Source organism: Lycium barbarum, chromosome 11, assembly GCF_019175385.1.
Source record: "Lycium barbarum isolate Lr01 chromosome 11, ASM1917538v2, whole genome shotgun sequence".
In the NCBI taxonomy this organism is placed as follows: Eukaryota; Viridiplantae; Streptophyta; class Magnoliopsida; order Solanales; family Solanaceae; genus Lycium; species Lycium barbarum.
The window spans coordinates 18,435,747-18,454,174 of NC_083347.1; the positions used below are offsets into that span (position 1 = coordinate 18,435,747).

Sequence of the window (18,428 nt, forward strand, 5' to 3'; positions counted from 1 at the left end):
ACAAAATCAACAGCTATTTGTCAGTTATATACCTCCATTGTTATCCCGCCACGTGTCCCCTCGTAACAACAAATATATATATATACACACCATATCATCATATAGAAGAATCATCTTTCATTTTCTACGTGTGTGTGCGTGTAAACGTGTTTCCAATGGAGAGAAAATTGCTTTTTGGAGAAACGTTTCTTCCATTAATGGAGTCTGATGAAGCTTTCACCAACAGCATGTACGAAAATCTCAGCTATCAATCTCTGTTAAGTTTAAGCCTCAGCAACAACTACAACTACAATAACGAAGTAAAACCCTTAGTTTCACCTTTTCAACCCTCTCTAACCAACAATATACTAATGCCCTATGCTTCTCCTTCTTCTCAAATCCAGCAAACTCTTGATTTTCTCGAAACTCAAAAGCTGAAATTCCCAAAACTTGAACCAGTAACTGAAGATACTACTCTCCAGTTATATGATCCATACAACAACAATGAGATTTTGCCTTATTTGAATGAGCCGTTACATTACTTCTCCAACGCTACTCTTCCAGATCTCCGTTGCTTCGAACATCCAAACTATTTCGATTTCCATAACGGTGCCACGTCATCACCGGTGCCAAAAAACACGTCATCTGCAAGTACTCGATTAAGAAAGAAGCTAAGCGAGAAAACACGTTGTTTAGAGAAGCTATTACCATGGGATACAAAAATGGATACAGCGACAATGTTAGAAGAAGCGTACAAATACGTTAAGTTTCTACAGGCGCAAGTTAGCGTGTTACAAAGCATGCCTACGTTAGCAGAAGAAGGAAGTGGTTCGTCGTCGTCTAGCTCTGAGGACAGAAATGGAAAAACAATCAGTGTGCTGAATAGGCAACAGCTTTTACAGGTAGTACTGAATTCACCTGTTGCTCAAACGTATTTGTATTCAAAAGGCTGTTGTGTTTACTCTGTTGAACAGATGGTTCAGTACAGGAAAATTGCTCAGAGAAATAATGCTTTGTATCGTCAAGCTTTGTTTTATTCTGGTATGCTCTCTTCAACAAATTAAATCCTCAGGTGTTTTTCTTGTTGAAAGAAAGTGATAGACTATAGGAGTAAAGGGACAAATGTGTAGATGTGGGAGAAGTTTGGGGACTGAATTGTATTTTGGAATCAGTTGTCTTGAGAAGGAAGGAAGTAGTGTTAAGTGTTAGGATTATTAGTAGTAGTAGTAATAGGTTGAGGATATTTTGTTTTGCTAATCATTACATGTAATTGCACGTGACATGAATCATCTTTTGGTATTAAAGGGACAAATGTGTAGATGTGGGAGAAGTTTGGGGACTGAATTGTATTTTGGAATCAGTTGTTATGAGAAGAAAGTAGTAGTGTTAGTGTTAGGATTAGTAGATGATCAGTAGTAGTAGTAATAGGTTTAAGTCTGTTTTGTTTTGCTAATCATTACATGTAATTGCACGTGATATGAATCATCTTTTGGTAACTTCTTCAGCTCATTTATTTATTTATTTATTGATTCTGTACTCTAAACCCCATGATGGTGGATAATATTTTTTAGATTCGATAATGGTACCACCTTTTTTTAGCATTGAAAAGGATTCTAATTTAAGGTGGGTATATACAACCTCTAAAGAAAACAATAAGATGGAAACTAAGGAAAAAAATCAAACTGTTAAATTGGCATTTTTATACAATATCTAAACATGTAAATTTATATTGAAAAATCAAGGTCTAAGTTTACACTAAAAATTTAAATGCATAACTTGTAGTAATAAATTTCGTATTTCTTTCGGCATTTAATTTTTTGTGTTGACCTGGAACCTGAATGGTTATAGCTACATGAACGTTCAATGGCTTCACATCCAATATTAATATAGTTGAGTAAGACAATAACAGCAGAGGAAATAGACTTCTTTTTTTACTAGCTACTAATTTGGAAACTCCTACTCTTTTTTCATCCACTTTTTTTTTTTTTTTTGGTTGAAAGGAGGTGAAAGTAAAGCCAGTAGGAGTAAAGGGAAAATGTCTAGATGTGTGAGAAATTGGGAACTGAATTGTAATTTCGAATCAGTTGTCTGAGAAGGAAGTAGTGTTTGGGCACGTTTGGCCATGAAAACTGTTGAGTATTTGAAAGATGTACACTAGGTTTTGTTTTCAAAGTGAAACTGATATTTGGATACAAATTGAAGTTGTTCTTAAATTTTGATTTTTTTCAAGTTCGGGAAAATTGCGGAATTGAATTCTAGAATTTTTTGACCAAACATAAATTTCCGTAATTTAACTCCGAGAAAAAGTAAAAAAAATTCATGGCCAAATGGCAACTTTTAAGTGTTAGGATCAGTAGATGCGTAGTAGCAATAGGTTCAGCCTATTCTCTTTAGCTAATCATTACATGTAAGCACGTATGAATCATCTTTTAGCAACTTCTTCACCTCATCTATTTATTGAATCTGGACTCTTAAACCCACAAAAGGCAGAAAAACCGGACCTTTATTTTAGCATTGTAAAGGATAGATGAGATGGGAAACTTTTTCCTCGCAAGTTACATTTAATGTGTATGATTACTTTAGAAAAGAATAACAATTAACTACGCAAAATTCAAACTGCGTTATCTTCGACTTCATGACATGTAATTCCTAATTGTGTAGTTTATGGAGCAGTAAAATAAATACTACTACTAGTTCACGGTACTTTCATCCAAATTAACACTAAATTTAAATGCATCCACTCGTGTAATATGACTTGTCACTTTTTGTTTTCCCAAATGAATGAATTTTCAAAGTCCGAAGGTGTATTAACTCATTTTTATCAACATTACCCATATCTTTAATGACCATCTCCAAGTTTAAGAAAAATTTAGGAAAAAGTAAAAAAGATAATATTGATAAATTACCCTTTAATTAGTGCTTTTAATCAGCTTTCTTAAGGGGTGCGCCACACCCCAAATATTCATTTATGTTGGAGTGAAAGGGAGTGTCATTTTAAGCTTTTCAAGGTTCCCATTCCATCTGATTAGTAGTTTGCCACGTGGCCTCTGTAAGTGAGTCCAGCAGGGAAAAAAATGGAAATGGGAAAGAAAAGGATTGAACACTTGCAAGTTGCAACCATCGTTAGAGGCACGAAATTGGCCTGGGAACCACAATGGTTATATGGCTGCATGAATATTCAATTGCTCCACATTCAATACTACTATAACTGTTCAATAAAGCAGAGGAAAGAGAATTCTTAGGCCACTTGCCTGACCTCTCTCATTTATTCAAAGGTTAAGCAAGCCATTAAGGCAAATATGACCTAATATTTCAGCAGTATTTTCTAAAATTCGACATCTCTGTTCCGCAAGTGCTCCTGAAAGATAACAACCTACAAAATTGAACAGGATGCAGAAGAAAGATTTATAGTCCTGTACTAATGGTTACGATATTCATCTGTCCGGTGAACTCCTTGGAGCAAAAGCGGTAGCAATCGAAACAGCTGAAAAGAACCCATCGTTCATTTGTCAAACTCCCATATGACTCCTCCATCCTCTGCCATCAAAGAGCAAATTAACTTACAAGAACAAACAACAAATAAAGGAAGAGAGAAAATCAGTGTAAATGAAAAATACAAGACAAATCAAACAAATGACTGCTGCATTGGGCTGTGATTCTGAGTGTCAACGGGACTCAATTGACTGTAATGTATTCACTAGCATTCTGTCAGGTGGTTAGGTATTAAGACACCATTTGACTATTAAACGAGGATAGACGCCTAATCTCCATAAACAATAGTTCCCAAATGTGTGAAGGGTCCATTGCCAAATGTTCAAGCAAGAATGGATTAACAAAATAATGGATTGAATGATGGATGAGGCAGAAAAAATAAGCAAGAAAACCAACTAGCAAGGAACCAATACATTTCAAGAAAGAAAGAATGTAATGTAATCATACCCTTAAAATTATAACAACAAGAATGTAATGTAATCAAACAATTAAAAGCATAATAACTACTATTACTTTCTTTGGCATCATTGTTACCAGCAGCCAGTGGTGTAAGCTATAATGGTTATCTTGTTGGAAGTAAGATTAACGATTATTGGGACAAAAAAAGGGAGTGTATTTTGTGCAACTAATCCGTGCCTGAAGAATCTCTACAACAACAGCATACCCAGTACTATCCCAAAAGTGGGATCTGGGGAAGGTGGGGCGTACGCAGACCTTATCCTTACCTTGTGTGAGGTAAAAAGGTTGTTCCCAATAGACACAGCTCAAAAAAAGCGTTTTCAGAAACAGGTTTGACAAATGCAGAAGTAAAAGCTATGGTGAAAATATTGTGGAAAAGAGAAGTACTGATAACAAAATTAGTAAGGATAACCCAAGTATGAGAATGCCAGAAGAATTCTTTAAGTTCAGGAATATGCCGGAAATCTTACCTTTTTGCCTGTGGCACCCAAAAAGGGATTTTTGAGGGTTACTATTTCCATATATCAATGTAAAAACTTTCCCCATTTGCAAAATAAAAATACAGAGTAGAAACTTATTGACATAAAGCATTTACTGCATCCAAACAATTTAACAATCTAACAGCCAGATCAAAATAATTGAGTACTATCTTCAAGTACTTCGTAATCACCTAGGGATAGGCTTATAAGCATTACGTACATCAGTGCTATCAAAAGCGAAAAGCGCAAAAAAGCTCTAAGGTCAACTGGGGCTTTAAGCGCAAAGCGCAAATAAAAGCGTGGGCTTTAATGAAAAAAGGTGCAATGGTGCAAAATACAAATCTATATATGTTTAGTCCAAGACTAATAATAATAAGCATGAATAACAGTTATATGGACAAAGGAATTGTAAAAATATTACGATAAAGTGAAATACGAATTATCTAGTGTCACCCCTTCAAGAGAGGCTCATTGGCAAGGAAAAGTATGTCTTAAAGCCTTGATGATGACACTGAAGCGCACATAAAGCGAGGCGAAGCGCTCAACATGGTTTGACCCTCGCTTCAGGCTTAAGCGCGCCTTTGACAACATTGACGTACATGTTTTTGCGAGGCATCTAAAATAGTTCATTAATAGGCTTTAGATGCTAACTATAATGAATTGACAAATAGCACCTTACAACTGCCATCAAATAACTCATAAACAAGGATAAAGGATTTGCATGCTACTGATGTAAACTCAAAGTGTAAAAGTGGAAACAGATGACATATAATTGATTCGATCTGTTTAGAATTAGAGCAGTATATGATTACCTTTGACCTTCTTGTTGATCCATACTTCGAGTAGCATCCCTGCACCAACACCTGCAGCAATACACGACCCGTAAAAGGCGATGTTGTACGGTAAGGATCTTCGCGGAAGAAAATAATACTCAGGAACTTGTCGAATCTTTTTTGGAATCCGTTTCTTCACAGCTGGTCCAACATTAGGCTCACTACTCTCGGTTCCACCCAAAGTTTTCCAGTCCATCTCTTTCAGTTGGTCTTTATGCTGTTCCGCACACATTATAGGACCCTAGCCTGGTACCCTGTTTATGAATGAAAAACAAAAGGATTGAGATGGATTAGAGCCCGAGCGAAGTCTCTCTCTTTTTTTTTTTTTTTTTTTTTGGGAGAAGGTAACAATGTTATAAATCCTTAGCACAAAGGCAGTGCTAAAAGCCATATTTACAGTTCATAAAAAGAGCAAAAGTGTTCCATGTTCTTATAGGGACTCTATGATGTGTAACAAAGAATGTACATGTTCTAGTTTGTAACAAGAGCCCGAGGGAAGTCTTGGAACACTAGCACATTACACCATTCATTCATACAGCAACACATCTATTGTTGATACCTTGGTTTTTCATTTCGAAGACGGCTGAACAGTCAAATTAGTTTGTACACTAACTTACTACAATTAAGGAACGTACACCCGCCTAGTCAGTGCATACGAATGATGGCAAGAAACTAGTCTCATGGAAATAAAATTATGTCCATAAATGGTAGGTTTAGCTTTTTTCTTTGATGGCCGAGAAATCCATCTGGAGCCGACCTTTGGGCCAACCACAACCTTCAAAACACGAGAAGATGCGCCGCCCCCTACCCTTCTCCATTAAAATACTGGACTTATTTGCTTAATACAGGGCTCGAACTTGTGACCTAAAACACAAGTCCCTCAACCTTTGTCAATTGAGCTAACCCCTAGGGCTAAATGATATGTATAGTTTGACAGTAAGCAAGTTTCGGATAGTTAAGCTTCTCTTTTCATTAATTTTAAACTCATTGATTCAAATTAGTGAATCAGCTGTAACATAAATCTGGTTCTTCCAAGCCACATGACAAATTGAACAAAAACAAAGTAGAGCAACTTCATTAATCAACATATAAGCTTGTCTCCGAAAAAATAAATGCACAGAGAAAATTAAAGGCTTAAATCGGGATTCTGTGTCAATAATTCTAATCTTACTAAATAATTCAACAGTTGAAACCAAGAAATAACAATAGGACAAATGATACAACAACAACAACAACATACCCAGTGAAATCCCACAATGTGGGGTCTGAGGAGGGTAAAGTGTACGCAGACCTTACCCCTACCGGAGGGGTAGGGAGTCTGTTTCCGAAAGACTCTCGGCTCAAGAGAAAGCATGGCAAAAACGTTAAATAAGAACAAGCAATTCCAAGTAGTATGGGAATGAAATAACGAAAGGGAAAAATCGCACACTGAAAAAAAGGAGTCGTAGCTACCACCGATGAATTAAAAAAATCGAAGTTACAAGAAACAATAGATTGTAGCATAAAACAAAGGACAAGGAACTATGGGGCAAAACTACGACTACTAGTGAAATACCTACTAGTTTTCTATCCTAATCTGCGTTCAAATGGACAAATCAATAATGTGAAAAGAAACGAAAGCTCAAGTAAGATATTTGTATTAGCATAAAAAGGGATTTAGGGTCATAAGAGAAGGAAATCTTGGGAGATAAATAAATAACAACTTACAGCTCACACAGAAATGGCGACGAGAAAGCAATTTTGTGCCGGCGGGTCACATTTTGGGTGGAGGATCCGTTAACTAAGCAGATAGTAGCCGAGAAAATGATAAACATCGCCCCTTATCTTTGTTGGTAGATTCAAACTAGTCCCTTAAGTATCATCTAACTAGTTTTGGTCTTTTGGGTTTTTTAAAAGTGAGTTTTTTTCTTTTTTTGAAGATTAGAAACATAAAATAATTGAAGCAAAGAAAGATACAAATAGAGAGAAGTAGCGAAGGATCCGCATTTTTTGTCTCAATTAAATATTATGCAAACTTCGATTATTAAATTTTATTGGAATTGAGAAAATAGAAAATATTTAATGGGGACTCACATTTTGAAGTGAATATTTGTAGTTTGTATTATTTTGATCTATCATAAGTTGTGGCAAGACAATCTTTGTGGATTACGAAATATACAAGTTAATAATGGCATAATGCATAGTACATAAATTGACATTTAAGGTTGATGTGGCAAGACAAATCGTTTAGGAATGGCATAATACAGGAACAAGTCCTTAAACTTGGCCTCAACTGGCAAGTATGTTCTCCAACTTTGGGTATGCACAAGTAGACTCCTTAACTTGTATAAAGTTGAAACGTAAAAACAAATGCTGACGTGGCACATAAATTTTGGAGGTGTCTAGATGATCATTTTGTAAGTTGGAGTGTTCAACTGACAAAGTGGATACGAGTTGAGGTATCTACTTGTGTACACGCAAAACTGGAAGGCATACTTGCCGTTTGCGGCCAAATTTGAGGACCTGTTTATGTATTATGCCGTTAGGAATTGAACTTCAACTTTTGAATGGAAAACTATTTTTACACAATTTAAAATAAACGGGATAAAAATTTAAATAATAGCACATAAATAGCCTATTTATGTTATGATACTCACCTAAATGGCCACTGGTGCATTTAATCGGTTTTTGAAGCCTTGTCATAGCTCATGAGTCATGTCCCTTCAGAATTATCTGCAGCGTCTTTTGGACTAAGGCTTAATATGATATCCGACCCAATTTGGTCCCCAAAGTTGATGCTAATTGTTAAACACCTGTCATCAAATTCATAGTCATCATAGTTATTGGGTACGTAACTAAATAGTTATACAAATTTTAGTAAATTCCCTAAAGCCTGTTTGGATGGGCTTATAACTTATAACTTATAAGCCAAAAGCGATAAGTTAGAAATCCGAACTTAAAAATCCTGTTTGGATGGCTTATTTGTGTAAGTTTTACTTTTGTTAGCTTGGGTTAAAAACAAGTGCTTAAAACATTTTTTTTTATCTTCCAAGCACTGCAAAAGTGCTTAAAAGTTATTTTGACTTAAAAACACCTAAAATAAGCCAATCCAAACAGACTCCTAATACATAGACAATATCACAAGCTACTGGGATCATCCGAATCGGTAACTAATTAATACTCTCCGTCCTCCACTATTATAAGCATATACTAAAGAAACTGCGAGACACAATCACATTAGAAAGTGTCAATATCTAAACAAAGTTACTCCTTTTTCAGAGCCATTAAATAGAATATAGGATCAAAAAGTGGCTTCTTGTACAGTCTAGTCTTGTGAGAAACTGGCTTTTTAGTTGTATGGAAGACTACAGATTCTTTGCTTCTAGCTCAAGGAATATTGATGCTAGCTTGTCCAAACTAATTAAATATATTCTTGTAGATCTTCTTTTTTTCCTTTTGATCCTTCCTTTTCCTTTGCATCATGATACTGTTATTTTATTAATAAAGCTCATGCAACTGAGAATTTCAGATTTTTTTTAAATAATTGTTAGAAGTTAGGATTTCAAAATAAAAGAGTTTTTGAGTATCATTTAAAATGAATTTAATTCTTAGAGTTCATTGAAGAAAGGATTTATAATTTAATAGAAGATTTCAAATTTATGGCCTTCAGATCTCTATGATTTCAAATGACATGTGTCTTCATTAACTCAAAATAAAGAAGAAATGAATTGTGATTTGAGCTTGTATTTTAAATCCAAATTTCCTCAAATATATCCAAATATATAATGAAAAATTTACATTATTGAATTTGAAGTAAATAACACCGAATCATCTAGGCTTTATCCAAACGGATATATATACGTCATCAATGGATGTAGTGAGATGGATATAGGATCCCTTCATCTTTAACTAGAGATTTCGAGTTCAGTATAACTATGGAAAAAAGAAGCGTCCCCTTTCAATGAGCCTTACGTATCGCAAATTTAAGCTGGGGTCCAACACGAGTACTGAACTCTGAGTGAAAAAATAAATCTTATACGCATAAATATTGATATCTTCTTCACTTTTTCTAGGAAGAGTTAAATTTGGTGAGGTACGAACAATTAGATGAAACACCAATTCTGAGATGTCGAGGGTAAGGTAATTTCCCATATGTAACTTAATTTCAAAGTCAAAAAGGTAATGGAAACCCACCGATTTATCTTTTTGGTATCTGTGATTGATGTCGATGCCTAAGCCATATTATTCTTTACTCCTTAGCCGGTTTATACCCAACTTTTTTTCTATGCAATTAGGGAATCCAAACAGAAGGTTAAAGTAGGCAAAAAAGCACAAACAAAGCTAGCGTTGTAAGGACAAAAGAAGCTTTTATTAAAAGTTACAGAATTATTTTTTATTTACGGTATACAATTAATTAATAAAATCCCATTTCATTAGAGCTCACTATTTATATTATGGTATATCTAATGTAATTACGGCGTCTTCTTGTATCAAACTGCTTTCTCTTTTCACATCCCAAAGTGACGGAGGGAGAGAGAGAGAGAAACAGATAGAAGGGCAATAACCTTAATAAAAATATACGTTTGTTCGTGCTGAAGTTGATGAGAAAATGGCTAAGATTTTTGGTATATTTGCATGCTTATTGATTGTGGCCTTAGACGCCATTGCTGGGATTCTTGGAATCAAAGCAGAAGCAGCTCAAAATCAGGTACTCTATCCCTTCCAAACTTTATACTTATAACAAATGTTTCCTCAAACTCACAGGCGGAGGCAGATTTTTCACCAAGGAATTTAATAGAGTACTATATATGCATAAGAAAATTAACCTTGTACATACAGTAATTTTTCGACGAAAGAGTTCGGACCCTCCGTAGAATGAAATTTGTGTTTGATGGTATTTGGCTGAGTTTAACTTATATTAACCAATATATCTTAAAGAATTTTATACTAGTAAATCACCTAAAAGATATCTCTTGTTCAGAAAAGTGGTACTAGTAACTTGAAAAATAAGTAAAATTGCCAGCTATAACAAATTAAAATTTACATACTACCAGTGTGAAAATTGTTATTACTGTCAATATATAGCATAAGTTATATCTTAGTCTTTCAAAAAAAAAAAAATCCTAATATTTGATTTTGTTTTTTGTTTTGCGGATTTGGAACAGGAAAAGCACCTGAAGGTGTGGTTGTTCGAGTGCAAAGAGCCAAGCCATGATGCATTTGTACTAGGTGTGGCTGCAGCATGTCTTCTTGCAATTGCTCATGTTCTTGCCAACCTTCTTGGAGGCTGCAGTGTCTGTACCACTGATGACATCAAGAAAGCATCCCCAAGCAGGAAAATCTCTATGGCTTGTCTCGTTTTTACATGGTACTGGCCTCTTCTACTCCTAGCATTTTAAGACTAATCTTGTCATTTTTTTTTTCTTTTGTTTGTTATTTACTTTGGTTTTTCTTACAATGAAATGGGGGAGGGTGTAAACAATTGTTACAGACATTAGACCTAACTTCATCTCCAAAAATAGTTTCTGCGGTGAAGATTATATCAGAAAACAACTATTTCCTCAACTAGATATGATCTAATACCATTTGCACGTTCAGATTGAACATTTGAAGACATGACATGTGGGTCCAACATTGGATAAGAACAAGTTATGGATGTGTGTGACTCTTCATATTAAGTAAAGGGAAATGAACCTTAATTAATGAGGTAACAATGATGAAATCCATATAAGAAGATAGTAATATATTTCCTCTACTATTTTATGTTTTATTTTGTTACTCCCTTCATCTGGTGTTTGACTTTGCATGAAGTTATAAGAATGAATGAAAGACTTTTGAAAATTGCGTCTAAAATAAATTTTAAATATTCGTGTGATTATAAATTATCTCATTAAGAATAAAATGAAAAATTTAAACTTACATTATTATTAAATTTAAAAAAATATTATATTACTAAATTTAAAAAATATCATTCTTCTTTAGATGTACTAAACATGTTGAATACTTCGAGATGGGGGTAAAGGTATCGGATTGAATCAGAAACACTGTCCATAATTTGAGGCGAACATGTTACCGTGTAATCAAAAGGACAAAATCCAGAAAGATAAATGAATCCTACTTTTTTGATAAAATGGACTTATAAAAGACTAGAGTCGACAAGTGTCCCTACATTTTGCTAATATACTTTTGTGGGGGTTTCAGGATCATAATGGCAATAGGAATGGGACTGCTGGTGATTGGGACAATGGCAAACAACAAGAAAAGAGCTTCTTGTGGATTTTCACATCATCACTTCTTCTCAACTGGTGGAATCTTGTGTTTCGTCCATGCCATCTTTTCAGTTGCATATTATAGTACTGCTTCAATACTACTTGCCCCATAGTCCAATATCATCAACTTTTTTCACACGGCAAAATCCACTTTTTTTCAGACTACAAGTTCATGCTTATCTGCCTAGATCGTTATTTGTTTATTTTTGTTTCTTGGTCAAGTAATGTAATGAGGATGTTCTGGTAGAGTAAAACTGTTTGGCTTAGCCTATGATTATTCATCAAAAAGCTTTAAAAGGGAGTGTTGTAGACAATATTATCGGTAATCAATGTTCTTGACGTGTTTTTGACTGAGTTCGTTATTAGCCAAACCATCTGATGCTTATATTATAGAAGCACTATGATCAATCTTTCGGAGATTATTTGAGCATCGACTTACAAATGGGATATATGAAGATTGCTTTTGTAATTAGCATTATTTATTTGAATAAATAAAATTTGAAATATTTAATATGAAACTTTATTGAAGTTTTCTCATTCCATTTAATTAAAAAGAAAAAAGAAAATTACAAAAAGGAGAAATAGTATGTTAGAGCTTCACAGTTTCTGCAATTTGAAACAAAAGTACCTCCTAGAAGGAATTCATTTTTTTACACCTTCCCTTATTGATCATTTGCTAAGTTGATCAACTGCACTAAATAGTATTAGCAATTTTTTTTTATAACCATGGTGTTCAAATACCTATAGCCTTCTACAAGCGCAGGGACTACATTCACAAAGACTTAGACAAATGAAAAAAAAAAAGGGGGGGAAAAGCACGAGAATTGCCCCCCTGAAGCAAAAATATTTACTCAGCCCTACCCCTTTTGAAACTATTTACCCGCTCTACCCCTCGCCCAATACTAATTACCATCACAGTATATTTATATGGCATTTATATACCAAGATGGTATCAAAAAGGACCAAGATAAGGACTGAAGTAGTCTTCCATATACCATCTCAGTATATTTATATACCACGATGGTATCATGGTCCTGAGGAGTGTCTCATTAAAGGACTGAAACAGTCCTCCATAATACCATCACAGTATATGTATATAAAACAATAGTATCGTAGAGTTTTTTTCGAGAAAAGTATATGTATTATTGCCTGTGCTGAGATTGGTTTAACAATTTGTTCATGTTCATTCTAAAATAACCACTTGTACACACACTATTAGGCACTTATCGTCAACACGGGAAAAGCCAAACCAAATAACCACTAGCAGACCAAAATTTTAAAATAAAGAAATTGAACGTAAAAGGAAAAAGCATAGATCAAAATCAGGAATACACTCGACAAGGTACAAATGCAGCCAAATAGAACAGGACCATCACATTTTTTTTCTTGTGAAAAATGAACCAAGTTTATCATCAAATTGACTGTACCATGAGAAGATGTATCTATTAGCCCCACTTTGAGACATTATTATGAATAAGATAAACACTGAGGGGTCGTTTGGTTTAAGGTATAAGCTGGGTTATCCCAGCACTAATTTTTATACCATGTTTGGTATAAGGTATAAATTAGTGTTGGGATAAATTTATACCTTGTACCAAACATGGTATAAAAATTAGTGCTGGGATAACCCAGCTTATACCTTCTTAACCCACTTATACTGGGATTATTTTATACCATCTTTTAGATGGTATAAAATAATCCCAATAGATGGGATAAATTAGTCCCGGGATTATAATCCCGGGACTAATGAGTCCTTAAACCAAACGACCCCTGATTGTATCAAGAGAATGTATTCACTAGCTCAGCCACAGAATTGATCATATTTCAACGGAGAAAATCGGATGAGTTCCAAAGAATTGACTGAGAGCTGACACCGCAAACTTAAGCACTACATACTGACTTTCAAAGAAATGCAAAATTGTACATTGCATATGAGATAAATGTGCACCAGTATACATCCAAATCCAGCAGCTGAGGTAAAAGTCTCAGCAAAGCAACTTCATTTCCACCAACAAAGAATGTGCGCAAAGTTATTCTGCAGGGACAGAGGAGAGAAGACAAAAAGGATGGGTTGGAAATGAACAGCCAGCCAAAAATGAAGGCGAAATAGTGATCACGATGAAGAGGATAGGGGAGAGCAAAATAGCAGCGGACAAAGCCCCTACATTTACATCAAGAAGGAAGAACAGGGCTATGGTGCTAGAGACATGCAGAGATGGCGTCCAGATAGGAAAAACATATTTCAGAGTTTCGTTCTTTTGTCCCCCCCCCCCCCCCCCTTTCCATATACATAGTTTATCCTCATGAATAGAATGAGAGTGGAATGAGATTAGATGGAGCTATGGTGCTTAATGGAACAATTTAGATATCTACTCCTCGGTCCCCCAGGAAACAGGTATGAAAGAAGATAACATACAATTGATTTATTTTATAAGGTATGGCTGAGATGAAAACGAGCTACAATGGTTCCATGCAATAAAAATATATTTCAGGATAAGACAATATTATATGGAAATGACTGTCATCTCTTCAAGACTCAACATATTCACATGATAAAAGTCGTCAAAGAACAGATATTATGATCTTATAAAACTGCACAATCCTTTCTGATAAGGTAAATTGGACAAAATTAGAATTCATTACATCTTACAGAGAGTGCAGGCAGCACATAATAACCTGAGATGGCTTCGCCATTAGTTACATAGACCTCCAAACATCTACAGGTTTGACAATACGACAATTGAGATTTTGAAAGGGGAATGAGATACACCTAAACTTGCATGGAGAAAAGTTTTCAATTCCTAAGTCTCTTGAAATCAATGTAGATTAAAAGATCTCTCTGAATGATGCCAAACAGTTGAGATTAAACTAGTTAGTAGTTATCCATATAGAGATGTATATGAGACTTATACACCCCCTAATTTGTTTTTACTCTTTAATAACCTAATTTTTCAGTATTGGAAAGCAATAGACCTGAACAGAACAGAATGGATATCGAGAATTCATATAACTGACCTTAATTGTTTCAGGATTGACATATGGTTGATTAAAATGAGAAATGAAAGCGCACAGACACATACACACATAAAAGGTGTATGTGTGTGCGCAGTCATGCACTGCAGAATGTCTTCACTGAGAAAGCATAGAGAGCCAACAGTTAATAGAAACACCGATGATGCAGTGCTTGTAAGACAATTTCCTATTATGATCTAGGTTCTTTTAGATTTATTACAGGACTTAAAACCTCTAGGGTTAGACAACAGTCTAGTCAGGAAGTATCCAGAGGAACCGTAACTATCGCAGAAAATTAAGATTTACAAATGAAGGATATGCCTGAACCTTGGAGGGACAATGAAAAGTACTACCAAAAAATTCCACAATTTTTACAGCAATTTCCTTCATACTGTCTACATGCATGCTTCTCAAAAATCTTTTTTTTTTTAACGTATGGCAGGTCGACCACGAGGTAAAAGAAAAGAGACACCCAACCCCCCAATCAATTAACTGGTATGATAAGCCGGCATCTCCAGCAACTCAGCGAGAACAACAATTGAGAACAAAGTGAATCAACATTAAGTTCACAAACCAATCAACATTGCAAGGAGATAACAAGTGGGCCAAGGACAATACAAGCTGTAAAACCTGAGAAAGATGGCATTTAGGTATATTTTCATTTGGAATAGGAAATGATATATAAAAGAGGAAGAACCAGACTATCTCCAGACATTCAATAGTCAATAATCTTCCCAAATTTATCTTGTTCCTAAGCTTGCTTCCACCATACAGGGCATTATAAGACACATGGTGCAATATATGGTGTCCAAGATGATAGGAATGTGTAGGCATTTCATTGCAAACCCTTTATAGAGCCACTCACATCCACATCCCACTCCAACAAATAAAAGAAGCAACACACAGATCTCATACAAACCATTTTACTAGTAAAACTAAAAAAACAATAACATGTACGGTTAACCTGAAAAAGAAAATCTAACTTGCAGCATTAATCATAAGTCATTAACACGAGAAGAAAACGTCTCCAGAGACAAGAATATTGAAACAAAATCCAAGAACTCCACATGAATCAGTACAAACATGAACCATCAACATCTTGTTTCAAGAAAATCTAACTTGCAGCATTAATCATAAGTCATTAACACGAGAAGAAAACGTCTCCTGAGACAAGAATATTGAAACAAAATCCAAGAACTCCACATGAATCAGTACAAACATGAACCATCAACATCTAGTTACCTCTCATTGCATCAACCACCATCCTGTAATGCTCGGAAATCAAATCTAAACGCTTAACCATTAAATCAGCTTCATCCTCCTCCAGTTTCTTCCACTTTTCCTCCAACTCCTTAGCCTTATCACTAGCAAGCAAACTCATGTTCTCCTTCAACATATTTGCAGCGTTCGGATACCTCAAAGACAAGTCAGCCATACCATCAACCGACGCAGCCAAACGTGGATACTTAGCCTGAAAATCCTGTCGATCACCACCCTTTACTACATTATCCTCCTTAACTACCTCTTTCACAGCAACCTGTTTCTCTTTCTCTTCTTCCTTATGTTTCTCTTTCTCATCATCTTTCGGCTTCTTAACGTTACTAACTTTACCACTTTTCTTAGGTTCAACACTCTTTTTAACCTCGACCGCCTTTTTAGCTTTGCCATCAGTACTATTCTTAACATTCTCCTTAACAACACCATTACTACTTGCAACATTATCACTCTTCCCACCACCCCAAATCTTCTTTGAATACTCAAACACTAAATTATCATTAGGCTTAAAGAAAACAGGTTCCTCACCATCTTTCACATTAGTTAAAAATTTCTTCTTTAACCTCCTTAACTTATCACTCAATTGACTCTTTGAAACTTCAGCTTGCAACTTCCCTTTAATAAAATCATGAAAAGCAGACATATCTGAATTTGGTTCAGTACCTTTTTGGTTCTTGAATTCAACCATACCTTTAAGTACAGCAACTTGATCTTCATCACTCCATAGCCTAATAGGTGTTGTAGCTGATTTTTTCTCTTCTTCTTCTTGAATCTTGGGCTTTTTGTTCCTCTTTGAGTCTTTTTCTTTGGTTTCTTGGGGTCTTTTTGTTGATGTTTTTGAAGGAACATGTGGTTTGACTGTGAAAGCTGATAGAGATGGTGATGGTTGGGATTGACCCGACCCGGATTCAGCTTCAGATTCGGATCCTGACCCGTTTTGGGTTTCAGAGGAAGACGAAGCTTGTGGTTTTGTTGGGGTTTGGACAGGTTTTTGAGTAGTTTGAGGTTTCTTTTCAACTGTTTTGGGTTCTTGTTCTTGTTCTTCTTCGCTTTCTTCTTCACTTTCTTCTTCTCCTCCAGATTCTTCTTCTTCTTCCTCTTGGGATTCTTCAACTTGTTCTTCAGAAGAAGATGCAGAAGGAGGTTGATCTACTAACCGAGATTTGTTTTTGGGAGCCATTGTTTCAAGAAGAAGAGAGACTATTTGGCCGTCAGCTGTGTTTTTGGTGAGTCTAAAGCCTTGAGGTTAAGACTACAGGTTTGCGGGGTGTAGGGTTTTCAATGGGTATGAATTGCCACTCCTTTTAGGATTCCAAAGTTACTTTCATTGTTTCCTTTGGGCTTTCATTCGGTGTCCATTATCTATATTTGAGCTCCTTTGAATACGAATTTGCGTCACCTAGGGCTCCTTTTAGAATTCCAAAGTTACTTTCATTTTTTTCTTTGGATTTTTTGGGAGTTCGCTATTCATATTGAAGCTCGATTAAATATGAATTCGCGTCGCAGAGAGCTTATTCGGGAGAAGTACTCTCTGTGAAAGAGCTTTTTTTCATATCTAGAGCTTGAACCTGAAAAGTTATTTCATCTAGCTAGTGTTTGGTCATAGAATTTGTGAAACTTGAAAAATTAAGTTTTTGTAATTGTATTGGAAAAATGATTTTTGAAATTTTAAGTTGTGTTTAGATATGTATTTTACTTGAAAAAAGTTAAAATTTTGTGAATGAAAGAAAACTTTCACCCAAAAACTCGTTCAAACCAATTTTTGTAACTTGAAAATTTTTCTTTAAAATTCTTCAAAAACTGAACAAGTTCTTTTGACAAACAATGTTTGCAAATTTCTTTTTTTGGAAAAGCTTTCAAAATTTATGACGAAACGGGAGCTAGTCCACGTGAGTTTTATGACTAGTCGTGACATGTTGCATGTATCTTATGTTGGTAGGTATAAAATTTTGGTAAAACGTGATTCTATCGATTCATTTTTAGATTTTATGGGCACCTTAGTTGATTTAATTTCGTCCACTCGAACGAGATATAAAACTTTCATAAAACAAGATTCTGTTAATTTATTTTTAGATTTAATTGGCACCTTAATCAATTTAGTATCGTTTACTTGAACGAGATGTAAGACTTTTATAAAACAAGATTCTGTTAATTCATTTTTAGATTTAATGGACATCTTAATTGATTTAATATCGTCTACTAGAACGAGATGTAAGACTTTTATTAAATAAGATTCTGTTAGTTCATTTTTAGATTTAATGGATAACTTATTGGTTTGCTATTGTCTACACGAACGAGATGTAAGATGTATTTATTTGCTTTCAAATATTCCATACGAGATTAAATATATAGTATTATTAATTAATTTGCAATTGAAATACATATGTATTTGATCCAAATACCAATTCATGCATGCTAAATCTATTTTTCGGAAATAGATTAAAAAAAAAGAAGCTATATTATATATACATTTGACGTGCACTTATTAAGTGTCATTTCAAAAATATTTTTAATATTTGAATTTGAGCTAAAGAGTATAATGATGGCGAGTACTGAGATACCTTATATTATTATTAGAATACAAGATGTCCTACAAAATACAGAAAGTACAAAGGGAGATTGTTCCTAAATCAGATGTATAAACTTTTGTT

General features: G+C 34.8%; 4 protein-coding genes across 5 annotated transcripts; 2 read left to right on the forward strand and 2 right to left on the reverse strand.

The window, feature by feature from the left end:
* The first annotated feature begins 128 nt into the window (after positions 1 to 128).
* Positions 129 to 1,502, forward strand: LOC132617092 (transcription factor bHLH117). The gene has a single exon (XM_060331988.1). It carries the CDS (start codon positions 156 to 158, stop codon positions 1,041 to 1,043), a length of 888 nt encoding a protein of 295 aa, XP_060187971.1. The 5' UTR covers positions 129 to 155; the 3' UTR covers positions 1,044 to 1,502.
* Positions 1,503 to 3,152: 1,650 nt separating this feature from the next.
* LOC132618285 (uncharacterized) lies at positions 3,153 to 7,107 on the reverse strand. 2 transcript variants are annotated; one of them, XM_060333354.1, is made up of 3 exons: positions 6,950 to 7,107; positions 5,222 to 5,496; positions 3,153 to 3,516 (listed from the first exon to the last, which is right to left on the reverse strand). In XM_060333354.1, the coding sequence occupies exons 2-3, from the start codon at positions 5,472 to 5,474 to the stop codon at positions 3,482 to 3,484; spliced, it is 288 nt and encodes a 95-aa protein (XP_060189337.1). In that variant the 5' UTR covers positions 5,475 to 5,496; positions 6,950 to 7,107; the 3' UTR covers positions 3,153 to 3,481. The 2 variants fall into 2 exon arrangements, with proteins under 2 accessions (XP_060189337.1, XP_060189338.1); XM_060333355.1 differs by having other exon boundaries at positions 6,957 to 7,086.
* Positions 7,108 to 9,659: 2,552 nt separating this feature from the next.
* Positions 9,660 to 11,844, forward strand: LOC132616581 (protein VASCULATURE COMPLEXITY AND CONNECTIVITY-like). Its single transcript, XM_060331085.1, has 3 exons — positions 9,660 to 9,929; positions 10,387 to 10,589; positions 11,423 to 11,844. The coding sequence occupies exons 1-3, from the start codon at positions 9,831 to 9,833 to the stop codon at positions 11,601 to 11,603; spliced, it is 483 nt and encodes a 160-aa protein (XP_060187068.1). The 5' UTR covers positions 9,660 to 9,830; the 3' UTR covers positions 11,604 to 11,844.
* Positions 11,845 to 15,515: 3,671 nt separating this feature from the next.
* LOC132616580 (STOREKEEPER protein-like) lies at positions 15,516 to 17,161 on the reverse strand. Its single transcript, XM_060331084.1, has one exon. It carries the CDS (start codon positions 16,955 to 16,957, stop codon positions 15,737 to 15,739), a length of 1,221 nt encoding a protein of 406 aa, XP_060187067.1. The 5' UTR covers positions 16,958 to 17,161; the 3' UTR covers positions 15,516 to 15,736.
* Positions 17,162 to 18,428: the final 1,267 nt, after the last annotated feature.

Coding starts and splice junctions, on each gene's coding strand:
- LOC132617092 (XM_060331988.1), top strand. CDS start 156: ATGGAGAGAAAATTGCTTTTTGGAGAAACGTTTCTTCCATTAATGGAG.
- LOC132618285 (XM_060333354.1), bottom strand. CDS start 5,474: ATGTGTGCGGAACAGCATAAAGACCAACTGAAAGAGATGGACTGGAAA. Junction 3,517..5,221: donor GATCAACAAGAAGGTCAAAG/GTAATCATATAC, acceptor CTTTGATGGCAG/AGGATGGAGGAGTCATATGG.
- LOC132616581 (XM_060331085.1), top strand. CDS start 9,831: ATGGCTAAGATTTTTGGTATATTTGCATGCTTATTGATTGTGGCCTTA. Junction 9,930..10,386: donor CAGAAGCAGCTCAAAATCAG/GTACTCTATCCC, acceptor GATTTGGAACAG/GAAAAGCACCTGAAGGTGTG. Junction 10,590..11,422: donor GCTTGTCTCGTTTTTACATG/GTACTGGCCTCT, acceptor TGGGGGTTTCAG/GATCATAATGGCAATAGGAA.
- LOC132616580 (XM_060331084.1), bottom strand. CDS start 16,957: ATGGCTCCCAAAAACAAATCTCGGTTAGTAGATCAACCTCCTTCTGCA.